Source organism: Meles meles, chromosome 12 (assembly GCF_922984935.1).
Source record: "Meles meles chromosome 12, mMelMel3.1 paternal haplotype, whole genome shotgun sequence".
Lineage (NCBI taxonomy): Eukaryota > Metazoa > Chordata > Mammalia > Carnivora > Mustelidae > Meles > Meles meles.
The window spans coordinates 96,351,403-96,373,532 of record NC_060077.1 but is presented as its reverse complement, the minus strand read 5'-3'; the positions used below and the strand labels follow the sequence as shown (position 1 = coordinate 96,373,532).

Sequence of the window (22,130 nt, the reverse complement as noted above, 5' to 3'; positions counted from 1 at the left end):
CAGGGAGAGCACCCAAAGTGACGGGCAAATTCTGTGACCAGCGGCACGTCCCATGGGGACTCGGTGCCCGGATTACCGTGAGCTGAGGCATGTTCCGGCGTGTTCACGAAGCGGCTCCCCGAGCGTCTCGTGTAAGCGAGCGGTTGCTGGTGTCCATGTTGACTCCTCGTCGGCACTTTGCATCTCGCGCTGGAGGCGTTTCTGCTGGAAAAAGGCACCAGAGAACTGACATGGCGGAGCTCTTCCTCTTAGCCAAAGGCCGGCCCAGCGGATCTGATGCTCACGGTCGTTACCAGTCATTTTGAACCCAATCAAACGCCATTCCATTGGGACAAAAACCTTCTTAGGAAGGAATGAAGTTGCTGAAGAGAGTTACTGTTGGCCCAGGAGGGCCCCCAAGGGAGGGACCGGACCGGGGCACGGCCCACCCAGAGGCGTGCACAGATGCTCCGGGGACCAGCAGCACCCATTTGGGGTCACGGTGTCTTTTTCCAGGGTTTTCTCATCCCAGGGGGGCCGGTGTGGGAGGCCGGGAGCCGGTGGAAATCCAGGTGGGCTTGTCGAAGCCCACACTCCCACTGAGATGTGGCCTCGGCAGGGTTTGCAAGGACGAAGAGGGAGTCATCTCCCATCGGCAGTTGAACAGGGAAGGCTGTGTTTTTAGGAATGGTTTCCAAAGCCCGGAAGGAAACGACAAGGGTGCCCCCGCCATCTAGGCCCTTGGACTCCCAGCTCAGGAGAGGGCTGCCTGCTCCTTCATTCCTTTCTTATTTTTCTTTCTTTGTTACTCTCTCTGAACGCTGATCTGTCTCCCTGCTTCCCGCACCGGCAAACTGGCCACAGCCCTTCTGTATGTGTCTGCAGCTCCGCTGGACGGGCCATCAAGCAGCGACTTACCTGCCCTGGCTGGGAGTCCAGAGATAAAAATTTCCACTGTGAACTTTTCTCTCCCAGAAGCATAAGCAAGACTTGGATTTCCTCCTGCACAGTGGTCTGTCTTCCTGTTTTTACCCGGTGTCTCTCTTTTCCACCCCGTCCTGTGGGAGGGTGACTCAGCATGGAGGCCAGCAGCCCCGGGGCACCCCCGGCACCCCGGGCTCACTCCGGGCCCCGAGCCGTCTCATGGCACTAACCCTTGCAGACAGAGCTGGGTGAGGCCGGTGGTTGGCCTGGGGAGCGCGGGAGCAGACGAGCCCCTCGGGCTGCCCAGCCCGTCCCCGGTCAGGCCGGGACTCGTCAGACCAGGAAGGGGCTGGTACCACAGCACATGCTGACCGATGATGAAAGCTAATGTTTTATTCTGGAAAAACATACATAAAATAAAATTCACCCTTTTAACCACGTGTACGTGGACAGTGCGGCGGAGTCCAGGGTGTTCCCATTGCTGTGGTCACCACCGCCCCCCTGAGCTCCCCAGCCCCCGCTGAAACTGTACCCGTTAGAGCCCCGTGTGTTGGCCGAGCTCAGCTCACCCTCTGCCGGGGTACGCTCTGCAACACATCCGTGGACGTCGGACGTCCGTCTGTCTTGTCGGAAATGTCAGGTCACAGGCTGAGAAAGGGTACTTTTTACCAAAGCAGCTTGTCACGTGCTGCTGGGGTCACCACATCCCTGCAGAGGCCCTGGCCTCCCCAGGGCCAGTGTCTGTGGCCGACCCTCCTCACACCTGGGTCTCAGGCACGGACACACCAGGACCGGAGGCTGGCAGTGACTGCCATGTTGCTTGGATTTTCGATGGCATGTTGTGAGTCTCAAGTCCCCCCGGAGGAAGCACCTCCCGGACCCCTCGGACATATCGGGGCATCGCTGGTCACTCAGAAGGGTCGGTCATCCTACCCCCATCAGCCACCAGCTCGCAACCCCGACGGCGCTGGGCTTTCTCTGCCCGCCCTCCAACAAGGAGGTGTGCTTCCCTCTGGACATGTCTCCTTCCCCCTCCCAGATGCGGGGGCAGGGACCTCGGGGCGACCAGCTCCCTCCCTGCAGCTAACAAGCCCAGAGACTGCTGACAGACGTAAGTGCAGGAAAACGGTGAGGTTTGGGACCGGTGACCGTGCTTGCCTCCATCCTGCCTCCTTCCCTGGCATTGCTGGACCGCCATGCGTCCGAGCAGCTGGGATCTGCCCTCCCCTTGGTCTTGACCCACTCTGGGCTTCGGTTAGGTCCTCTCCGTGGGCCTCTGCCCACCCCAGTATGACCCCGGCGGAGAGGTCAGCTTCTTCGGCCACCAGGAAAGTGTGTGTTAATGCTGCTCACCGGCCGGAGCACCTGGCCCGGGACAAGACGCGTTATTGGTATCTGCGCTCGGAGGACCGTCTCCCATTATTGGTGTCTACTTAGAGGACCGTCTCCCCTGGGACCGAGCCCCTCCTGGGACCCTCCGTCTTCCCCAGTGATGGCACAGAGGGGCTCGGTCCCAGAGCACGCACTTTCAGGGTTCCGAGTCGGCAGCAAAGGCAGAGAGCTTTGACCGCCGTTAGGGTTCGGGCTTTGGGTGCTGGTTTGTCAGCATGAGGAGGGGAACCCCTGCCCGGAGTAAGGGGTCCAATGTAAACTCTGTCTGCGGCGAACGACTCTTCAGGGTGACGTAGTGAGCACTCACAGGACTTTGACATTGGCGTGGGCCCCAGGGCGGGTGGTCCAGCCCCTGACCTCCGGGTGAGGACACACCATCCCGTTATGCTGCGGGTCCTACAGGGCCGGTTCCGCAGGAAGAATTCCTCGGGGGACAGGGGCTCCACTGATGCGCAGGTGCTTCTGGAGTTAGGATAGTCCTCGCTACCCTCTGTTGCTTTTAAATCCTCCCCACCTGCTGCTGCAGACCCAACCGGATGTCCCCGTGCTGCCAAGCCTGCGTGGGGCCTGGTAGGCACTCCCAGGACAGCGGGAGAGGGCCTGCAGAAATGCCATATGGGTCACGGGAATCGGGGGTCTCTGATAGGCGGTACAGGAGGCACGCCCGGGCCCTGGTACGCACACGCGGGCGGTGTTCTTGGTGGGTGGGCTGCAGGGGACAACGAGCAGCATCGGGCTGTCCTGGTCCACAGACCCTACAGCATCCTGTCCCCCTGCCCGCTGCCCCCCAAGCCCAGGGAGGCAGGGATGGACTGTCCCTTCACAGAGGACAAACCTGAGCCCCAGGGAGCCACCAGGGTCAGCGTCCAGCCTGTGCCCAGGTCTGCCGCCAATGTCTTTGCACTGGCGTATCCACCAGCCAGAGTTGTGGGCGAAGCCGAGGGATGGCATGCGGGTCAAATGTCCCTCTCGCCCGAGGCGGAAACGTCAGGAAGTGGCCAGGGCGGCACACTCCTTCAGACGGTGACATCTGGAAGGCCAGTGGACGCACGGGGTGGTTCCCGGCCTGCAGAGCTCTGCCCGCCGTGGGTGACCCACCCGGCAGGAGTCTCCCGGCCCCCGTGGCTGTGCCCGTGCTGAAGCAACGTCTCGGAAATGCCAGGAAGATGATGAGTTCTGTGCTCAAAATCCAGGGTCGTCAAGACATAGTGGGAGACGCTGATACGAAGAAGCAGGTGTGCTCCATTCCCGTCCGGGGCGGAACGAGAGGGCGAGTGTCTGCACCCACATTTGCTCGTTTTTCCGTAAATAGACTCCAGATACACAAACTGAAGAAGGAGCACAAATCACAACCTTGGGTGGAGACGGAGAGCGGCTCTGGGTTTGGGGTTTCTTTTCGGGTGATGGAATGTTCTGGAATTCGGCAGTAGTGGTGCTGGTCGCACGGCTCGGCCAAGGCACCGGGAGCTGTCGGTTTGCCCATGGGGAGCACTCTGGGAGGTGAATCACATCCCGAGCGACGTCAGTCCGGCCGTCGGGAGCATCTCCTGAAGCAGCAGGAGCGTCCAGCTCCGAGCCCTGGGCAGTCATTTAACACCAGCTGGGCTCTTGGCACTTTGTCCCCCCAGAAGGAGACAGAGGTGAGAGGGGAGCCCCAGGACAGAGGGGACCCCCGGGAAGCCGTTTCTCTGCAGGAAAGGGTGCAGGCAGGGGCTGTACCCTGAGCACGGTGAGGAAGGGGTGCCGAGCATGGTGCTGGGGTCCTGCTGCTGTTTGCGTGCAGGGGTGGGGGAGGATGCCGGCGACTGGGGGCTCAGAGGAACGGAGGCGTTGGCACGGTGGCTGGATTGAGGAGGCTTTTCCTGCAGGGCCGGGCCTAGGTGGAGCCTTTGCTCACTGGCCTCCCTGGGGCTCCCGTCATCTTCTCTGAGCGGAAGGAGGTTGGTTGACCGGCGCGCCAGCCCAGCCTGGGCCGTGGGACCCCGGCCACGAGAAGCACAGAGGAGGTCTGCCCTAAGTACGGGCTTCCTTGCCAGTGGCTATTCTGGGCCGTTTGAATTATAGCTCTTGTCTCTGCTCACTGCCACCGTGTCCAGTAAATACAGCAGCCGGCCCAGAGGGAGGGCGTGGGGATGGCCCCACTCCTCCCTGGACAGGCCAGTGACCCTGTGAGGCTTTCGGTGGCGTCTCAGAGAAGGTGGAGGGGGGGCGCTTGGCGCAGCCCAACGGAGTGCCTGGCACGGCTCCCCGATCTGGGGTGCGCAGCGGCCCGCGGCCCTGACTCCTAGGACAGCCCCACCAGGCCTGGACGGGTGTCTGACAAGCGGGCTCTCTGCCCCGGCGGTCCCAGTGTGGACGCCATCGTCCTCGGAAGGGTCTCAGAGAGGCTGTGGGAAGCCTGTCCCGCCCTCTCACTGGAGATGGTTTCTTCTTTCCTTTCGGGCTTCCCAGCTCCTTCCTCTGCCACCACAAACCAGATTTCAGCGTGAGGGTGGAGAACAGAGGGTGCTCCTTCTGGGGGAGGGGCGGGGGCCAGACGGGAGCCCCTTCAGCCCCCGGCAGGGCTCGGTGGACCTGGGGGGCCAGACTGTGCTCTCGGTCCCTGTTCCCCACGGACCACAGACCAGCAGCCCTTTACCTGCCCCAGTTGGAACGGAGCTTGGGAGGGTGGTGTCCCAGCCGGGCCAGGGGGATGCATGTCCCCCAGCTGTGCCGGTCCAGCCGGGCCCCCGGAGGCCGTGGGAGCCCGTGCACCCACTTCTCCACAGTTTCTGAGTCTGGGTCAGGCGTAGGATCAGACAGTGCGCTGCGGGACAGCAGCCCTCTATGGTGGGAGGGACAGACGGAGTCCAGGATACCCGCTTCGGGTTTTGGTACCTTTTTGAGGTCTCTTGTCTGAGATCAGCTGCCAGACTCAAGTTTTCCTGAGTCTCGCTCCCTGGGAACCACTCCTGTCCTCCACCTTCTGGCCCAGCCGTGGTCCTCGGAGGGGAAGGGGAGCCCCAGCCGCTCAGCCCGGAGCCATGCAACCCTGGGTGTTTCTCATTTCTTCCGTACCTTAGCGTCCTCACCCATCAGACCTCGCAGGACAGTGCGCCGGGTGGTATCACGAGCATCAGCCCTGCCACGCTCCTGCCCCTTCCCATGGCCCCTAGGGCAGTTGGGGCAGGGCTGAGAATGCGGGAGGAGGGGTGCGGGCACCCCAGGACCTCCCTGAGAGCGAGCAAGCCACACCCCTGCCACAGCTGCTCCCCGGGCCTGCATGTGCGCGTGTGTGCCCTGCTGGGACCCAGGGTCTCTGGTTGTGTCTGGAGTGACTGCGTCAGGACGGCCTGACGTTCAGGAAACTAGCTGTACGTTTAGCAAGATAGGAAAGACAAAGTTCGTTTACTTTAATTAATATTTGTTTTTAAATCACTTCTTTCTAACTTCTGACTTCCCAAATCCTAACTTCCCGTTAGCAGTTAAAACACCTTCTGGGGCTGTAACTGGCCACTTGAAAAGGATCTGTGAGTAGAAACCCCATGGTTTTGCCCCCGTGGGCCCGAGGGAATCATTACTCACCCAGCGAAGCGGACCAGCTCTCTCTGGACCTTCCCTAGCCCGGAACGTGGCCGGAAGCCGTCCGGCTGCACAGCAGAAGCAGGACCTTCCAGCCATCGTGGGCCAGGTGACTTTCTAGAGACAGTTCGGAAGCAGCGTTTCCTTGGGTCCGAGCAGCCCCTGGGAGGGAGTGAGATGGCCTGATGTAGGCTCCTGTGCAGGCTCGTCCAGTTCTGAGCGCCCGTAGGGCGCCCGCAGCCCCAGAACCTGGTGCCGACGATGACAGGAAGTCCCTGGAGCAAGCTCAGCCAGGGCACCTGGGTTTGTCCTCTCGGCCGAGCCTCTGTCTTCACAGCGCCGGCAGATGGCTCATCGCTGAGATCCTGCTTGTGCCTTTGGCTGCCCACCCAGAGAACCGGACCATGGTTCTGACCCACGGGAGCCAGGCTCCCTGTCCCCGGGCCACCGGGAGGTGGGGTCTCGCCTGCTGAGTGAGCGCTGCTCCCTGTGGGCATGAGGAGGGGCGCAGGCTCGTGGAGCTGCCCGGGACACCACGTCACCAAGGGATGGTCACCAGGGCAGCTCATCTCTTGTTCTCTGCACCTCGTTCCGGTCTCTCGCTGTAGCTCCTGGGTTTCTGCCGTGTGCAAAATGGGGATCGTCTTGCTTCTCCCGGCTTCTCTGATAGACGTGCCCTTGTGTTACTACAATAGTATTGGCAGATGACTGAGAAGCAAGGTCCAGTGTTTGAACATCCCCCAAGCTGTGCCAACAGGGTCCGTCCTGCTGCTCCCCTGTCTTCTGGGGACTGAAACTAACAGCAGGCATTTGGGATCTCCTCCGCAAACCTGTCGTCTTCACCATTGCCCCCGAGACCCACACAGGCTGGGATGGAAGAGTCTGGAAGAAGGGAGCCCCATCCGCCCCTTCATCACAGGGACGGCTGCTGAGGCGGCAGACGCACTGGCCACGCGCTCGTGGTTCCCAGCCCCCAGCTGCCGTCCAGGGTGGCAGCCCCGTCCCTGCTCCCACGAGACCCTCATTCCGGGGACGGGAGGCGTGTGTGGAGATGGAGACACAAGCATGCCCCGGGCAGCATGCAGCCTGCGCTGGGTCCCGTGGTGTGACTCAGGAGCAGTGACTGTTGTCCACGTGGGAAGGCCCAGAGATGACCAGTCAGGGAGCGTCAGCGTCACTGGCAATCTCCTTCGGCCAGGAGGCGCCCTGCCCAGGTCGCAGCAGGGGAGGACGCCCCGTTAGGCCAGTGGGGCCTGTGGTCCCGGGAGCAGGAAGGGACCGTCTCGTCTCCCAGTACAGGTTGTGGAACAAAGACGCTATTGAGATGTAACTTACAAATCACAGAACTTACCGCTTTCAAAGGTGCAAGTTTTCAGGATGTTCGCAGAGCTGGGCGACCGCGAGCAAGTCAGCGGGACGCCTCTCCTCACCCCGAAACAGGCCCTGCAGCTGTTCCGTCGTCCTGCCAGCCCCAGGAGCCCTGGCCCGTGCTCCGTCTGCAGGTTGGCCTGTCCTGGGCAGAGCGCGTCACTGGAGTCCTGCGCTGTGTGGTCTTTCGTGACGGCGGCTTCCCCTCCCCACCGTGTTCCTCCAGGGAAGCTGCGTGGCCCTGCATGTCTGTGCCACGGTCCTTCTGTGGCGGGTACGTTCCGTTCCGTACGTTCCGTTGTGTGGATGGGCCAGCCTGTTTGTCCATCCCTTAGCTGATGGACACATGGGGGGTCCCGCCTTCCGGCTGCCGTGAACATTTGCGAACGAGCGTCTGCGGACGTGTGGGTTCCGTTCATCCCGGCTGCTCTCAGACGGGTAGACCCGCACTCTCCACGTGGCCCAGAAGCCCCACATGAGGGTTGGGGTTACTTTTCCCCATCCCACCTGGTGCTGCTTATGTCCTTTTCAGCTACCCACCTGCTAGAAACTCCAGTGGGACGTTCTTGTCCTGTTCTGAGCTGGAGTGGGGAGCACCGGCCCTCACTCCCGGGTGGGAGGCCGCTGTGGGCTCCTCAGGCTGCACACCTCGGGATTCTTCCTTCTTCGGGGGTAAATGCCCTGGGGGCAGTCTCTTGATTTCATCTTGTTTAAGAAATAAAAATGACCAAGAAAGACAGAGGTACAGGCACTAATGTTTACCCAAAACACGACCATAAAAGCAGGAGTTAAAGCTCTGAGTGTCGAGCCCCTGGGGTTAGCGCTTGAGTCCGCGTCTCCCCTGGGTGCTGTCCTCTGTGTGCTCAGCTCAGACCAGGACGTGCGAGCCGATTTCCTGACTTTATGCCGTACTTTATTTACAGGAGTCTTTACTTTTTTTTTTTTTTGGTATTTTATTTTCTTTTTTACTTAAAAGTTGTGTAAGGAGTCATCGAGGCTGGTTTGGGGTTTTTTTTAGTTTTTTATTTATTTTTTATTTTATGAACATAGAATGTATTTTTGTCCCCAGGGGTACAGGTCTGTGAATCACCAGGTTTACACACTTCACAGCACTCACCATAGCACATACCCTCCCCAATGTCCATAACCCCCTCCCCCTCTCCTGACCCCCCTCCCCCCAGCAACCCCCAGTTTGTTTTGTGAGATTAAGAGTCACTTATGGTTTGTCTCTCTCCCAATCCCATCTTGTTTCATTTATTCTTCTCCTATCCCCCTAACCCCCCATGTTGCATCTCCACGTCCTCATATCAGGGAGATCATATGATAGTTGTCTTTCTCCGATTGACTTATTTCACTAAGCATGATACGCTCTAGTTCCATCCATGTGAGGCTGGTTTTGATACAGGAAGCTCACTGTGACTGGTTGGCTAAATTCAGCTTCTGTGGCCTGGGGACGGCGGGAGCTAAGCCAAAGGAAGGTCTGCGGAAGAGCCTGGGTTCCTGCGTGTGATCCATAGCGCGGGGACGGGGCCCAGGATCTTGGGGTTTGCGCGTGAGTCGGGCTTCCCCGGGGTCGCTGTCCCATGCCCACAGCCCCATGAGAATTGTCCGAAGGATGCTGGCCCTTGTTTGCCTCAGTTTTTATGGGAACCTCTGGGGACCCGTGGCCTTGCCCCATGCGCATTCACATCTGGTTTCCCGGAAAGTCCTCAGCGCCACGTCTTACTGACCGCCTGTCCTGCCACAGCTCTTGTTCCTGCAGCCACTAGTGACCTTGCGGGATGGGGCAGGATGGCAGGCCCGTCTTTGGAGGTCGCCGGAGCCCCCTCTGCACCCACAACCCAGCCCACGGGCCCCCCGGGCCGCAGAGGGGCTTCTCCAGGCTGGGCTGCTGCTTCCGCTCCGTGCCGCTCAGCCCCCAGCAACGGCGGGACAGGCCGCTGCTGTTCTCACCTACAGGTGACTCCAGGGGACCGAGAAAAGCCTTGGTTCGTGCCTATTTTTCCCTAGAAAAGCTGCCCTTGTGCCGTTTGTGTTTGTTCTCAGAATACACTGGCCAAAAACAGTATTACCGTAAATGTGCATTGATTTTTAGTGTGTTTTCAGATATTGCAAGAAATCAGTTCAGAGTTGACGTGTCAAGACCTCCTCAGCTCTTGCCTGCAAACCCACGTGTGTATTATTGTCCAAGTGCGGATCCGGAGCCCAGAGCTCCTCTGCCCCGGCCCCTGGCCCCTCCCTCCGGGGCAAGTGGGAATGGGAAACGGGGCTGCTGTTTCTCGGAGCTGCTCTGCAGAGGCTCGGAGGCGCCAGGCGTTGCGAGAGGGATGCAGCCACGCAGGGTCAAGGGCAGCGTCACGGTGAGGATGCAGAAGGACCTCCTGCCTCAGTTTCCCTCCCAGCGTGGGTGAGGACGGGAGGGAGATGGGAGTGTGTGAGAGCTCCGGGCTGCACACGGGCCTCCCCCCTGCCACGTGCACATGGCCTGGTTAGAGGGCAAGTCCCCCTCCCTGGACAGCTTCACGGACGGGCACACCCAGCCCAGTGCTTCCCCAGGGCTTTGCTCCCCACGCTTTTTCCGCCCGGGTGGGGGAGACCAGACAGGCAGGAAGGCCAAGGGCAGAAGGCAGCTCCCAGTAGAGGCCACACCAGAACAAGAACGGCCCAGCCTCCTGCCCTGTCCTGCTGTGGGCCTGGGCCCTGGTCCGACCCCCGGTGAGAACGCGGGGGTGAGGGAAGGGGAGCCCCTCCAGGAGGCTCAGCAGGTGCTCTAGGACCCCCGTCAGACGCAGGGTGGCTGGGGTCCCACCGTGTGTCATGGGACTCCCACAGGCCAGCCAGGGCAGAGGCCGGCTACACACCTGTCCCTGGCTGGAGCCGGCCCATGCTTCGCGGACCGCGTGCAGGCTGGCCCATCCCTGGCCGTGCTCACACGTGCCCTGTGGTGGCAACGCCGTCGCAGGTTCCACCGTCATGAGGACATCCTGTCTCGGGGGGGATTGTCAGGCAGGACAGGCTGCCTGCTTCCCGGCTCCCACCCCACAACTTGGTATCTCCCGCGCCCGAGGTAGTCTGTCCGATCTTCCGGCCCTGGCTCGGCGTGCGGCCTGCAGTCCTTGCCCAGCCGGAGGAGAGCCTCCGAGTGCCGACCGCCGGAGACGCTGCTGGGAGTGCAGGGGGAGGAGGGAGCATCTGCAGACGTGGTTCAGGCCGGACGCTGTGGAACTAGGGCAAGGGGCTGTGCTCACGTGCTCTTCGGGAGCAGAGGGAAGAAGTAGTGGGGACCTTCCGTGGCCTGTGGGCTCCCTGGGGCTCACGGCAGCATTTCACCCAGCTCCCTAGGGCCCTGGCAGGCCGTCCTCCTCGGGCACATGCAGGACATAGCCAGGGTGAGGACTTGAGCCCGTGGCACCCCAAAGCTGAAGCCTGCCCCAAGTCCCGGAGGGGCTGCCCCTGCAGGACCCAGAGTGCCTGCCTGCTTGGTGCCCTCAGAGTGGCCCAGGCCCCACGCGGGTGCTGTAGGCTCGCGCCGTCCTCGCAGGACCCTGTGTCCACACAGCAGCAGCTCCCCCGGGTTCGGGCCAGCCTCTGGGCAGCTTGTCCGTGGGGGCCGCACTCTAGCCCCCAGGAGTGTGTGGGTCAGGCACTTCCCCCTGAATACTCCTGACTCCTGAGGAGGCACAGCTCTGCGCCTTGTGGGCTGTTGGCCGGAACCCCTCACGGTGACAACCACAGGTGTCCCCCTCGTCACATGTCCCCAGGGTGTCATTCTGCGTGTCGTGGGGAGGATGGGGCTAGGCTGGCCGCCGAGGGGCTTGCTTCCCCGGGAGAGGCCAGCCCCCGGGTCTCGGGCACATGCCGCTGTGCTGGGGGACAGGCCAGAGCCAGAACTAGCTGGGTCTTGCTCTTACAGACACCGAGAGTCCCCACACACTGAGCAGCCGTCAGTGCGGCGTGGCGGAGGCAGGAGGCTGTAGAAATGAGGTGGAGCCTTGGCTCCAGGCTCTGCGCATGCGAGCCTCACGGGGCCGCTGGAGGACAGGGACGCCGCGTGCTGGACAGGCCCACGCGGTGTCCCAAGAGCCCAGCGTCTGTGTCTCCGGAGAGCCCCCGGCCAGGCCAGGGTGGCCCCAGAACGGACGGTGCTGTGGCACAGGGGTCCACCCGCTCTCTGGACTCCTGGGGAGCCCGTGTGGGGCCGGAGCCCTGCTCCCCCGGGTAGAGAGCTGAGCAGGGCCCAGGCAGCTTGTGTCCGTGCCTCCCTGCGGGTCTACCCCACACTCTGCCAGGGGCTCCCCGCACAGGAGCAGGGGCCACCGGGCCGGTTGGGACCATATCTCCCAAGCCCAGATTGCGGGACCACCGGCCTAGGCCTTTGTGTCCCTGACGCGTGGGCACCGCACTCTCCCTTCTCGAGCACGACATCTGTCCCTGCCGGAGTCGCAGCAGGCACTGTGCTCGGACATCGGCCTCCGCCCACAGGGAGATGGCCAGCCCAGCCCGACCACGCTGGTGTTTCCCAGAGCGGTTAGTGGGGGCCGGGACACCTGCCTCCGCGTCTGACCGGGGGAGCGTCTGCGTCAGAGCCGCATTCCTCACCCTAACTCGCCTGTGTAACGTCATTTCGGGACTTGTGCCGTCCCAGTCGTGGGCTCTAGCAGGGTCGCACCCGGGCTTGGCAGGCTCCTGATGGCGCACACCCTGTGGGGACAAGACCACCAGACTTCAGCCACTGGACACGCAGGGCGACCCTGCGTTGGTGTTTGACCCTGGGCTCGGTTACCCAGTGGGAACGCGTGGCCTTGAGGGGGAAGCAGAGGCTGCCCTCTGGGGCCGCAGCCGCGTTGAACCCCAAGCCCCTGGGGCGCCCTGCGCGCCCCTCCAGCCACCCCACAACCAACCCAGGCTCTGCTCCCACTGCCGGCTGGCTTCCCCCCAGATCGAAGCCCTGCTGGGGGCCATGGCCAGCACAGCCGCTGAGGAGACCAGAGCCATACCTGTCTCTGTGGACAGGGGAGGGCAAGCACGGGGCCTGTGGCCCTCGGCAGGGGTGTTGGGGCTATGACCCGCTAACGGCAGGACACAGCCCTGGCGAGAAGAGGAATTCCCCAGCGCCAGGCGAGTGGGCGGGGGCGTGTTGCTGCAGCTTGAGGCCTGTGCCCGAATGATGTCATCAAGCCCCCACCCAGCTGTGGGTCTCGGCTGCTTCCCTGAGACACACCTGAGTGCTTCCAGCTCCCGGGGATTACGGTGTCAACACATTCCCTCCACTTACGCAAACATGGCCCTAGTCCTCCTTCAGGCCTCCCTTTGAGAGGCCCGTGGGCTGGATGCCTCGAGGTTTGGCGAGGAATTCTCCCACATGGGCTTGAGGCGGGAACAGCCAGTTCCAAGCGGGGCTTTGTAATCAGCCTTTGTGGCTTCCACAAAAATGTAGGAAACTGAGTGGTTGACTCTTTCCCTTGACTCTGCATGTTCTTACCGAACAGTCGGGGCAGACTGTGTTCTTCCTTTGGCTTCTGGGTCCACCACACGTTCTCAGCGGGAGGGCAAGCGACGTGAATCTTGAAGGCTGTTTGGGGACAGGGAAGGGTTGGGGCCGAGGACATGGAGAGGAGAGAAGCCACTGCCCTGCCTGCAGCATTGACAGGCCCGGCTCAGGGAAAGACGCTGAGGGAAGGCGTGGCGAATGCCCCGAAGGCCCAGGAAAGAGTGTCCCTCGCCCCCTTGGTCTCAGATCCACGTCCCTTCTGAGCAGCACAGAGAGGCCGGCCCCCAGCACCTGCCCACAGACACCTCTCTCCAAGACCCACTTCTGTTTTCTGCCACGAGCTCCTTGTAGATAAAGACCCTTGGGTTTTCCAGAAGGGCGTGGCCGGAGGGTCACCAGGGACCCTGCTCCTAAAGACCGAAAGCCCCCGTCCCGGCGCAGCGCCGGCCGGGGCCTGTGTGTCCCTGCCGTGGGTGGGGCCCCAGGGCTGCCGGTAGGGCCAGTGGGGAATCCGTGTGGGCTTACCAGTACCCCCGGAAGCCAAGGCTCTGGCGTCTTCCTACCTGAATGCAGCCCCGGGTGGGTGGGGCCCCCGGACCACAGGCCTCTGGAGGGGGGGTTCCACCACCCTGACTGCGGGGCAGGCCCTGGGGCTCTGCGGGGCGGGGTTTGTATCGAGATGAGCAGTAACGGAGGAGATGGTGGTGTGCTCAGCCCAGGCTCCCCAGAGTCACCGTTGACCGTCCGTGGCGAAACGTGCTGTGCCATTGGACAGTGACTTCTCCTGTGCTGGCTTCCTGCGCTCCTGGGGCCCGGGGAAGGGCTGCGTGCTTAGATCACGGTTCGCCCAAGCCTGTGTCTGACACCTGTCAACACTTGCTCCGCCCTGGGGAGCTGCTCTGGGGCCTGGCTCCCCCCCACCCCGGTGAGTGGGATCCACCTTCCCAAGGGAAGTGTCAGCCTGGGCCACTGGCCTGTGCTTTGAGTCCTTCTCGTTTTTTTCCTGCTGGTCCCCTCCCGTTTCCTCCGCCCCAGGCCACTGGAACCTGCCGTCTTCAGGCCGCAGCCCAGCGGCGGGTTCTGTGCTCTGGGGCGTTGCCGCCTTGTGTTCTCGGTGTCGATGGGAGCGGCAAATACACTTTATAAGGAGGATATAACTGCTTCTGGAAAATTCTCCCATTTTCTATATTCAGACTTAACATATCGGGTGTATCCACGAGTGTCTTCTCAGTTTGTGGAATTTTTCCAGGTGGAGATGTTAGGAAAGACTTGATGTATTTAGGCACACACTCTACTTTATTATTATTGATTAAATCATCAGCCATTGGTGATTATACTCAGTCTCCAGTCTCTGCTGCCCTCACTGGGTGGGGGTTGGGAGCCAGTCCAGCCTGCTGGGCACATGGTTGGCTTCCCTGGCAACCAGTCCCCACCTTTACGATACCTAAAGGCTTTCTTACCCTTTTTCATTTTCGTTGTTTGTTTTACATTTTTAAATTGAGTTAATTAACGTATATTGTTAGTTTCAAGGGCGCAGGCTCATTACACCACAAACCCGCCCTCCGTCCCCCCAGGTACCCCAGTTCCCCACACCCTCCCCTCAGCAACCCTCAGCTTGTTTCCTAAGACTAAGAGTCCCTTATGGTTCATCTCCCTCTCTGGTTTCCTCTTGTTTGATTTTTTTCCTCTTTTCCCACGTGATCAACCGCCTTGTTTCTCAAATTCTGCGTATCAGTGAGATCATATGACAATTGTCTTTCTCTGACTGACTTATTTCACTCAGTTTAATCTCCTGTAGTTCCACCCACGTCGTTGCAAACGAAGATTGCTTTCTGGCGGCTCATGCACACACTGAGTCTAGTCCGCTACCTGCTCTGATATCCTGCTCCGGTCCCTTTGGCCATTATTCCCTCCTGCTTCCCATACGTCTCTCGGTGAGATTCTTTCCAGGTGAACTGTGCGTTCCACCACTTGTCAGAAGTGTCCCTTGGGCCCCCACATCCCTCTGCCCTCCCCCAACCTTCTGTCTTCGTCATGACACGTGGCCCCTCTGTGTCCTCCAGCTTCTAGGCCATTCCTTCCCACAGACCCTCAGGGTAAAACAACAACCTGTCCTTCCCGAACCCCTCCTCCAGGAAACCTGTTGGGATATGTTGTCCTCTTATCAGAACAACATCACAGCAGGTTGCTGGTGCGGCTGGGCTGTGGGGACCCTGGAATCAGATACACAGCCCGTGGGGCCTTCGGGGAAACAGGCTGGAGAGCAGCTTCTCATGCGCGGGCTCAGAGCTCAGCTTCACCCCCTTCTAGGTAAGCACAGATGCTCAGGGGGAGAGCGGTTTTAGGGTCAAACAGAGAAACAGAGGCACAACCCTTCTAAGTGCCGTGGGAACCGCCACGGAGTTAAGAGGGGTCTGTCCCAGGCAGACGGCAGAATAAAGGAGCCGGCTGTGGCCACGGGCATGGGCCGGGACGGCGCTGCACCCTAGCTCCACACAGTGAAGCCCTAAGCCCAGTGGGAGGGAGTTTAGGAGGCAGTTAAGGCAGAGTGAGGTGGTGGGCGGTCCTGGTCCTCACGGGATGAGGGGAGCGCCATCTCCCTGACCAGAGCCCCTCCTCTGCACGAGCATCTCGGGCAGTTTCCAGACAGAACAATGGGTGTGCCAGCGGACCCAGGCACAGGTGCCCTCCCCATGGGTGGGCATCGATTCTCCTCTCCCTGAGCTGGAGCGACCCTCTCCTCCCCTCAGACGTCAGAGCTCCTGCTTCTTGGACCTTCAGACTTGGACTGAGTCTCCCCACCCTCCACCCTGGGCCTCCAGCTCCCCCGCGGTCAAGGCTGGAGCCAGTTCCCAAGTGAAGCTCCACTTCCCCGTGAGAACCCGTGCCCGGGGGCTGTTTCTCTGAGATCTCGGACTGCGACGCACAGGCTCCCTGCACCAGACAGTCTGAGGGACCAGGCACCAGACTGTGACAGGGGCTGGGTGGCAGAGTGTGATGGGGCAGGATGACATCCCCTTTGTGCACGTGACCCCTGACCCGGTCTGCCCCAGCATGTGGTTGAGCTCTCCCTCCGCAAGCCGTTCGTTTGTTTTCACGAGCAAACAGCTGAGCGGAAGGTAAGGGGTTTTCAGCGAGGGCTTCGTTCTAGCACAGGCGCAGGTCTGACCGGGTGCTGGTGGCCTCTAGCACCCCTCAGTCGAAGGAGGCGGTCACTGGCTCCAAGGGCAAGGAGGACCCTGGAGAAAAGTGTTGGAAGCTCTTGTTTGGGCCCAGCTTTCAGGAAGGGGTGTTCTTGGCCAGTGTGGCCCGTGGGGGCCTCAGGAGAGTCCCCCAGGAGTGACTGCCTGGCCCACCAAGTCTGCCCTTTGTCTGTGGCCCTCGGGGATGCGGGGTTTGAGGGACTGGCCCTAGCACAAGGCCAGGCAGCCCCAGCAGGCGTGAGGACCGCCTCGGCACTGAACTTCCTTCCGGCACGGTGTGTGCAGCCCTCTGTGTGTCTCCTGCTCAGGGTCCCGGGGAGACCTGGGCCAGGGCTCAGGAAGGGAAGATAACGCGCCCTCGGTTCCCAGGTTTGGGCTGTGGGCCAGGAAGCCATGAAATAGAATCTCCAGACTTCTATCTAGAATTCAGAGGAATGTTACGTTGCGTGAATTTGATCTCAGTAAGTCTTGAAGGCAGAAGCAGGAGGGTGCATGTGGCCGGGACCCGTGCCCTGGGGGACTCTGTGTGCTGAGCTGACTAGGGCAGGGAGGGGGCCTGCGTGTCCTCTGCCACAGAGGTCTTCCGGGGGGGCTGGAGATGCACGCTGCCCAGCAGGGGAGCTGGGAAGGGGGTACGGGGCAGCAGGGGGGCGGGGCGCGGCGTGATCTTCCCGAGGGGAACCAGCGTGAGGGGAAAGAGCAAAATGCTGACCGTGGTAACCTCAGGGTGCAGCTTTTGGATTTTTAAATTTATTTTTGTAGTAAATTTGGATCCACAGTAAGTGGGGATCATTTGAGTCAAGTTTTTTAATAGCGGGAAATAACAGGGAATCAGAACCAAAACAAGATGCTTCTTAAATGCTCTCTGTTCTGCCACTTCCTTCCCTGTGTCTCCTTGCCTTGGGCCTGGGGGTGGGGGAACATTCCAGAAACAGCACCCTGGGGGTATCGCTCAGGAGTAGAGCATTTGACTGCAGAAACAGGACCCTAACGACAGTCAGGAATTCCGTGCCCGAAATAAAGTCTTCTTTAGAAGTTACAGAAAACACTCCCTCGGTGAAAACGGGTATTGTGTGGGTTTTGTTTTCGTTTGTCAGAAGGAAAGCTTGTCGTCAGCTCCCAGCCTCCCTGAAATCTCACGTGAGGAGAGTTTATCCTGATAAAGTGAGGGGGAAGGAGGGCTCCAGGCCCCGCCAGCTCGGTGGCGGGTTCACCCTTTGTGACATCAGGGGCAGAGCTGCCTCCCTCCATCCGCCTTCGGAGTCCCCGGGGCACACCGCGTCCCAGCCCGCGCCCTTTGCTGTTCAGGCAGACAGGTGTGTCTAGCCCAGCTGCCGGGCCGTTCCCGGCTGGTACCGCCTGGCACCCTGCGTACCACCCGCTAGGCCCACGGCAGCCCCTGGCCCGAGTCCCCGGCAACATCACGGCGGCCAGTAACGAAGAACTGAAGGTTGTAATGATACCGTGCACCCAGAAGGGGGGCCACGGAGAGGCTTGTACGCGCTCGCTTGCTCCTGGCCGGCCCCCGGGGAGGAGGCAGAGCTGCCCGAGGCCGTTGGCCTTCTCGCTGGCCTTCTCGCTGCCCAGGCTGCGGGCAGAGTCAGCCGCCCGACCCGGCCAGCGCCGCCCCCTCCCGGGCTGACTGGGCCCCGCTGCAGGCAAGGGGGAGCGCTCGGGACCACACCCCGCTCACTGGCCTGCGCATCCTTGTCCTCCCAGAACCAGCCTCTGGGTGGGACGTGCTGCCAGGCCCAGCGAGAGCCTGTCTAGAAGGTGCCGGGGAGGCAGGACCGAGAGGAGGGCGGAGAGAGGGAGGAGGAATAAGAGCTCCTGGAGACAGAGAACAAGTTCAGAAGCTTGTGGGGGGTGGTCCCAGCCGGCTCTGGTAATCTGAGAAGTAGAAGCCCCAGGAGGCAAGTCCAGGGAGCCCTGTCCAGGGACCCGGCACCCTCCCCGCCCCGGGGACACAGGCGCTCACGGCCAAGGCACCCCGCCTCCAGGGAGCTCTGTGGGCATCCGTGGGCCCCGGCCTCTGGGCACTGTCCTTCGGGGTCTGTGACACCAGCAGACCGGCCCTGTGCTCAGAGCGGACCCTCCTCCCCTCGCCCCACAGGCTGTCCTTGGTGACTCAGAGCTCCCTCCCAGATGGGGGAATGAGCTGACGGACTTTGACGCCTGCCTAGCGGCCCTGTGGGTCCCCATGGCTGTGCCGCCAAGGGCAGCAGGTGTCCTGGGCTGGGAGCCCTCCGTGTCTGGCGCACGCCCCGAAGCCTTGTGCTTGCCTTCAGCAGTGGCCTCCGTCACTCTGGACAGGGTCCTGGGACCACAGCGACAAGGACCCCGGTGGGCCTGCATCACGGGACTTGGGGGAGAAGTAGCTCAGTGGTGTGCAGGGAGGAGGCAGGGGCCCAGGAAAGACAGGCTGCCTCGGGAACGCCCGGCCCCCAGCTTCCGGCTGCCGCCGCACATCTCCTCCACTTTGAGTCGTCTTGTGAGGATGAATCCGGCTCCGAGCGCGGGGCCAGCCCTGACGAAGGCCAGCACCGGGCCGGGACGGTGCCAGAGCACACGGGCCACTGGGTGCGACGTGGCACCGGCCCCTTCTGGCAGCCCGGGGTGGGCGCTGGGAGAGGACACAGCTGGCGGAGGGCCCTGCGCCCCGGGGTGGGGGCGAGGGACTGACCCCAGGAGCAGGGCAGTCCCCGGGAGCACCGGGTAAGCTGGGGGCACCAGAATCCAAGTCGGGCCCAGAGCTGAAGGCGAAGTCTGGAGCGGAGCCCTGCTGGGGGTCGTGGGCTCCTCCGTAACGTGCGGCCCGCTGGGCTTTGCAACTGAGGTGGCAGACGTTAAAAATGGGACATTTCCGGTACCTTTGAACGAAGTCTTGTTCTGACTTGTTTCCTGATCCGGTGACGTGGTTCTCCGGAGTGTCTCTGTGTCTGCGTGTTTGTTCAGTTACGGAAACGGGAGCTCTTTGGTCTTAGCTGCCCTGGGCACGCGGGGACTGGAAGAGGTGTTTGCACACACCGTGGGACAGCCGGTTCAGGTCACCCACGCAGGCGTCTGTCACCGCCCAGAGCGAGAATCCTGTCCTGTCCCACCCGCCCCGCCGGCCGCCCCCTCCCACACTCCCCTCTGCCGTCCCTCGCCACGCCCCTTCCCGTCCTTCCCCTCCTTCTCCTGTCCTCTCCCCTCCATCACCGTCGCTCTCTAGAACGCTGTCACCCTGAAGCCAGCCGCGCTCGCGCCCTCCTCGGTGACTGACGTGGGTTCGGCTCGTCCTGTGGTCCTGGGACCAAGTCTGGGGGTCAGTGAGCTCTTCTCTTCACGCCGAGGGAGGGAAAGAGCTCCAGGTTCAGCTGCGGTAGGAAAAGCCTCCGTGTCTGCATCTGAGCGCGTGGCTGGAGGCCCCAGGGGTCCAACCCCCGCCATCACCCTGGCTGATCCGTCCTGCTGCACGAGACCCCGAAGACATTCACGGCCCTGGGGCTGCTCGGCAGAGTGAGGCCTGTGCACAGGCCGCGACCCTAACTGCTGCCGGCAGCTGCCCTGGGGCATTGGCCCACGTTTCTGTCTGTGTTTGCTGTGAGACCTGAGTGAGCGGGTTATGCTGGGCCGGACACAGTCCCCAGCCCCTGACCCCAGAGGCCCTTGAGACGCGCCCACCCTGCAGGTGCAGCGCGGGAATCTGCCCTGAGGAACAGAGATGCGCCCCGTGTCTTTCCACCCGGCTGTTTGTCAGACCAGGAAGGAAGAGCAAACGTCCGACTGCAAGGGGGGGCCTCAGTGAACTCCCGTGACGTCTCGTGTTGAACTTTCTGTCGTCTTGAAAAGTATCTCAAAGCCGCGTATTCACTGCAGATGTCTCTAAGCCATGACGTTAAGGAGAAAAACATCACCCCAGACCCAAGGTGTGAGCCCCCCACACACACAAAAGGCAAACAGCAAAGGTCAGAAAAATCACCCCAAATTGTGGGGCAGATGATCCCGTGAGGCCATGTGTCTGCCCAGCGCGGAGGTTCAGCAGCCCGCGTTGCTTCCAAATCAGGAGGGAAAGAGCAGCCGTGGGGGACGTGCCCCTGACAAGCAAGGCCTCGCCCTTCGTGGGACTGGAGCCGGGCATGGGACCTGCCTGCTGCTCCCCTTGGCGTCCTTCCACGTGAGGGGGGGCCGACACGGCGACAGTCCCGGGCAGCTGTGGGGGTGCAGGGCGCACGGGCGTGGGAGTCCAGCCCCAGGTCCCTGTACACCAACGGCTCTCTGGCTGCCCGAGCCCAGCTCTGACGGGGGGACGTGGCCACTCAGAGCCCTTTCCGGGTGCCAACGCCCAGGCCCCGCTCTTGGCCGCTGTGTCATCCCGACGGGGGGGCTCTTCTGGGTCACACATCCCCCTGGGACCGGGGGAACGGCTGAGGTGCCTTCTGAGGGCTCCAGGCTCTTCCTCCTCAAGTTCAGGAGAGCACAGCTGCTTTGCCCTGTGATCCTTCCTCTCGATCAGGGGCGTTCCTGCTTCTGGGGACGCCCAGAGCAGCCGAAGCTGAGTGGGTCACACACGTGCTGGTTACTGGAGCTTCTTTTTGCTGGATGAACAGCAAGACCGGTCACATTCGCTTTGTCCGGCAGCCTTTCCACCACTGCCCGCTGCCAGGGCCGACCACAGATGGGAGGCCCGTGTGGGTCCTCCTGGGGAGCAGGTACAAAGGGTCGGAGTGCCCGGGGCCGTGGCCGCTGCCCCGCCGTCGTCTGGGGCTGGGAGGCAGGGGGACAGACCCTGAAGTCCCAGGCAGGGTGGAGCGTGGGCAGGACACTAAGTTAAGAAGCTGCCTGGCTGCGCCCCAGGTTGCTGCCCCAGAGGCTGTCCCTGTTTGCAGGGTCACCCTGTGCCACCGCGTCCCGTCCGCACCTCCAGGCTCTTCCCACCCTGGCGCTGACCCTTGCTAGGCGGCTCTGCCCCCTGCAGACCCTAAAATCACCTTGTGGGGCCTGAATGGGTGGCCAGGAGGCCAACGGCATGTTTTATCGTTCTCAGCTCACAGGTTTGTTTACGGTGATTCAACAAGCGATTATTCTGTTTTGTAAAGTTCAAACTTTGACTTTCCAGTGAGGTCCTGTCATCACCGATTATGAGATAAATTCTTTTTTTTTTTTAGAAGGGATCATTTCCCTTTTTTTTTTTTTTTTATTTGACAGACAGAGATCACAAGTAGGCAGAGAGGCAGGCAGAGAGAGGAGGAAGCAGGCTCCCCGCGGAGCAGAGAGCCCAATGTGGGGCTGGATCCCAGGACCCTGAGATCATGACCTGAGCCAAAGGCAGAGGCTTTAACCCACTGAGCCACCCAGGTGCCCCTATGAGATAAATTCTTAATTAACCGTGCCCAGAGGTGCTGTATGGCGGACAGCTGGCGAGGTAGAGTCTCCAGGTTCTGTGGTGGCTGAAGGGTGTATTGAGGGCCAAGGGCCCCTGGCAGACAGCTGTCCCTGCCCTTGGGGGGCGAGCTCAAGGCTCCTTCCTGAGCCCTGAGGTAGCTGCTTCGTGTGGTGTGTGAGGGGAGCGAGGTGCTTTCCGTGGGCATCCCCCAGCCCTCCCGTGTGTGCCCGCGTGTGCGGCGTCCCGCGTGCCAGGCAGAGCGAAACATGGGGTGGCGGGGAGCCGCTGGGAACTTTTCAGGGCCCCAGGGACGGAGCCACCTGGGAGGGAAGGCCGCCCGAACTGCACCGTAAGGGCCTCCCCTTGGTGGGGGCGGGGGGGGGACTGGGCGCAGGGTAGTGACGGTCGCCAGAGTTCTCCGGCAGGCGCCTGCCCAGGCCAAGGACGCTGTGGGCACTGGCCTCCGCCTCGGGCCAACAGCCTGCGCCTCCTGCTTCATCCCTCAGGCCCCCTGGGCTGCAGAGATGGTAGAGGTCATGGCGGGGGCCTCTTGGGTCCAGACTGGCTCCGAAGGAACACGGTTCAGGGGGCTCCCTCGAGGGACAGGAAAAAGTGTATGGTGACTTCTGGGCCCCCCACAGAGTTTCTGTCTGTCCATCCCCTCCCCTCCCATGTCCTGGAGGGCCGCTGCGCGTTACTGAAGGAGGAAGACAGGCCCTTCGTGCGCCCGTCTCCAGAAGGACTGAAGTGTGCTCGTCTCCGCTGCTGCAGGGCCTGCGGGTTGTTCCCTGTCCGCTCCTGGCACGGGGGAGCTCTGGACCCTCGGCCACCCGGGTCCCTTCCC

At 61.8% G+C, this 22,130-nt stretch overlaps 2 protein-coding genes across 2 annotated transcripts in view; one reads left to right on the top strand and one right to left on the bottom strand.

Moving 5' to 3' along the window:
- The window catches only part of PARD6G (par-6 family cell polarity regulator gamma), a 73,507-nt gene that overhangs the window by 31,718 nt on the left and 19,659 nt on the right, over window positions 1-22,130 (top strand). The gene's annotated exons all lie outside the window — the stretch shown is intronic.
- The window catches only part of LOC123954657, a 73,352-nt gene continuing 59,773 nt past the window's right edge, over window positions 8,552-22,130 (bottom strand). Inside the window, exon 5 of the mRNA XM_046026007.1 lies at window positions 8,552-11,925. Within this exon, the coding sequence (XP_045881963.1) occupies window positions 11,245-11,925 (681 nt within the window). The 3' untranslated portion in view covers window positions 8,552-11,244. The remainder of the gene's footprint in view (window positions 11,926-22,130) is intronic.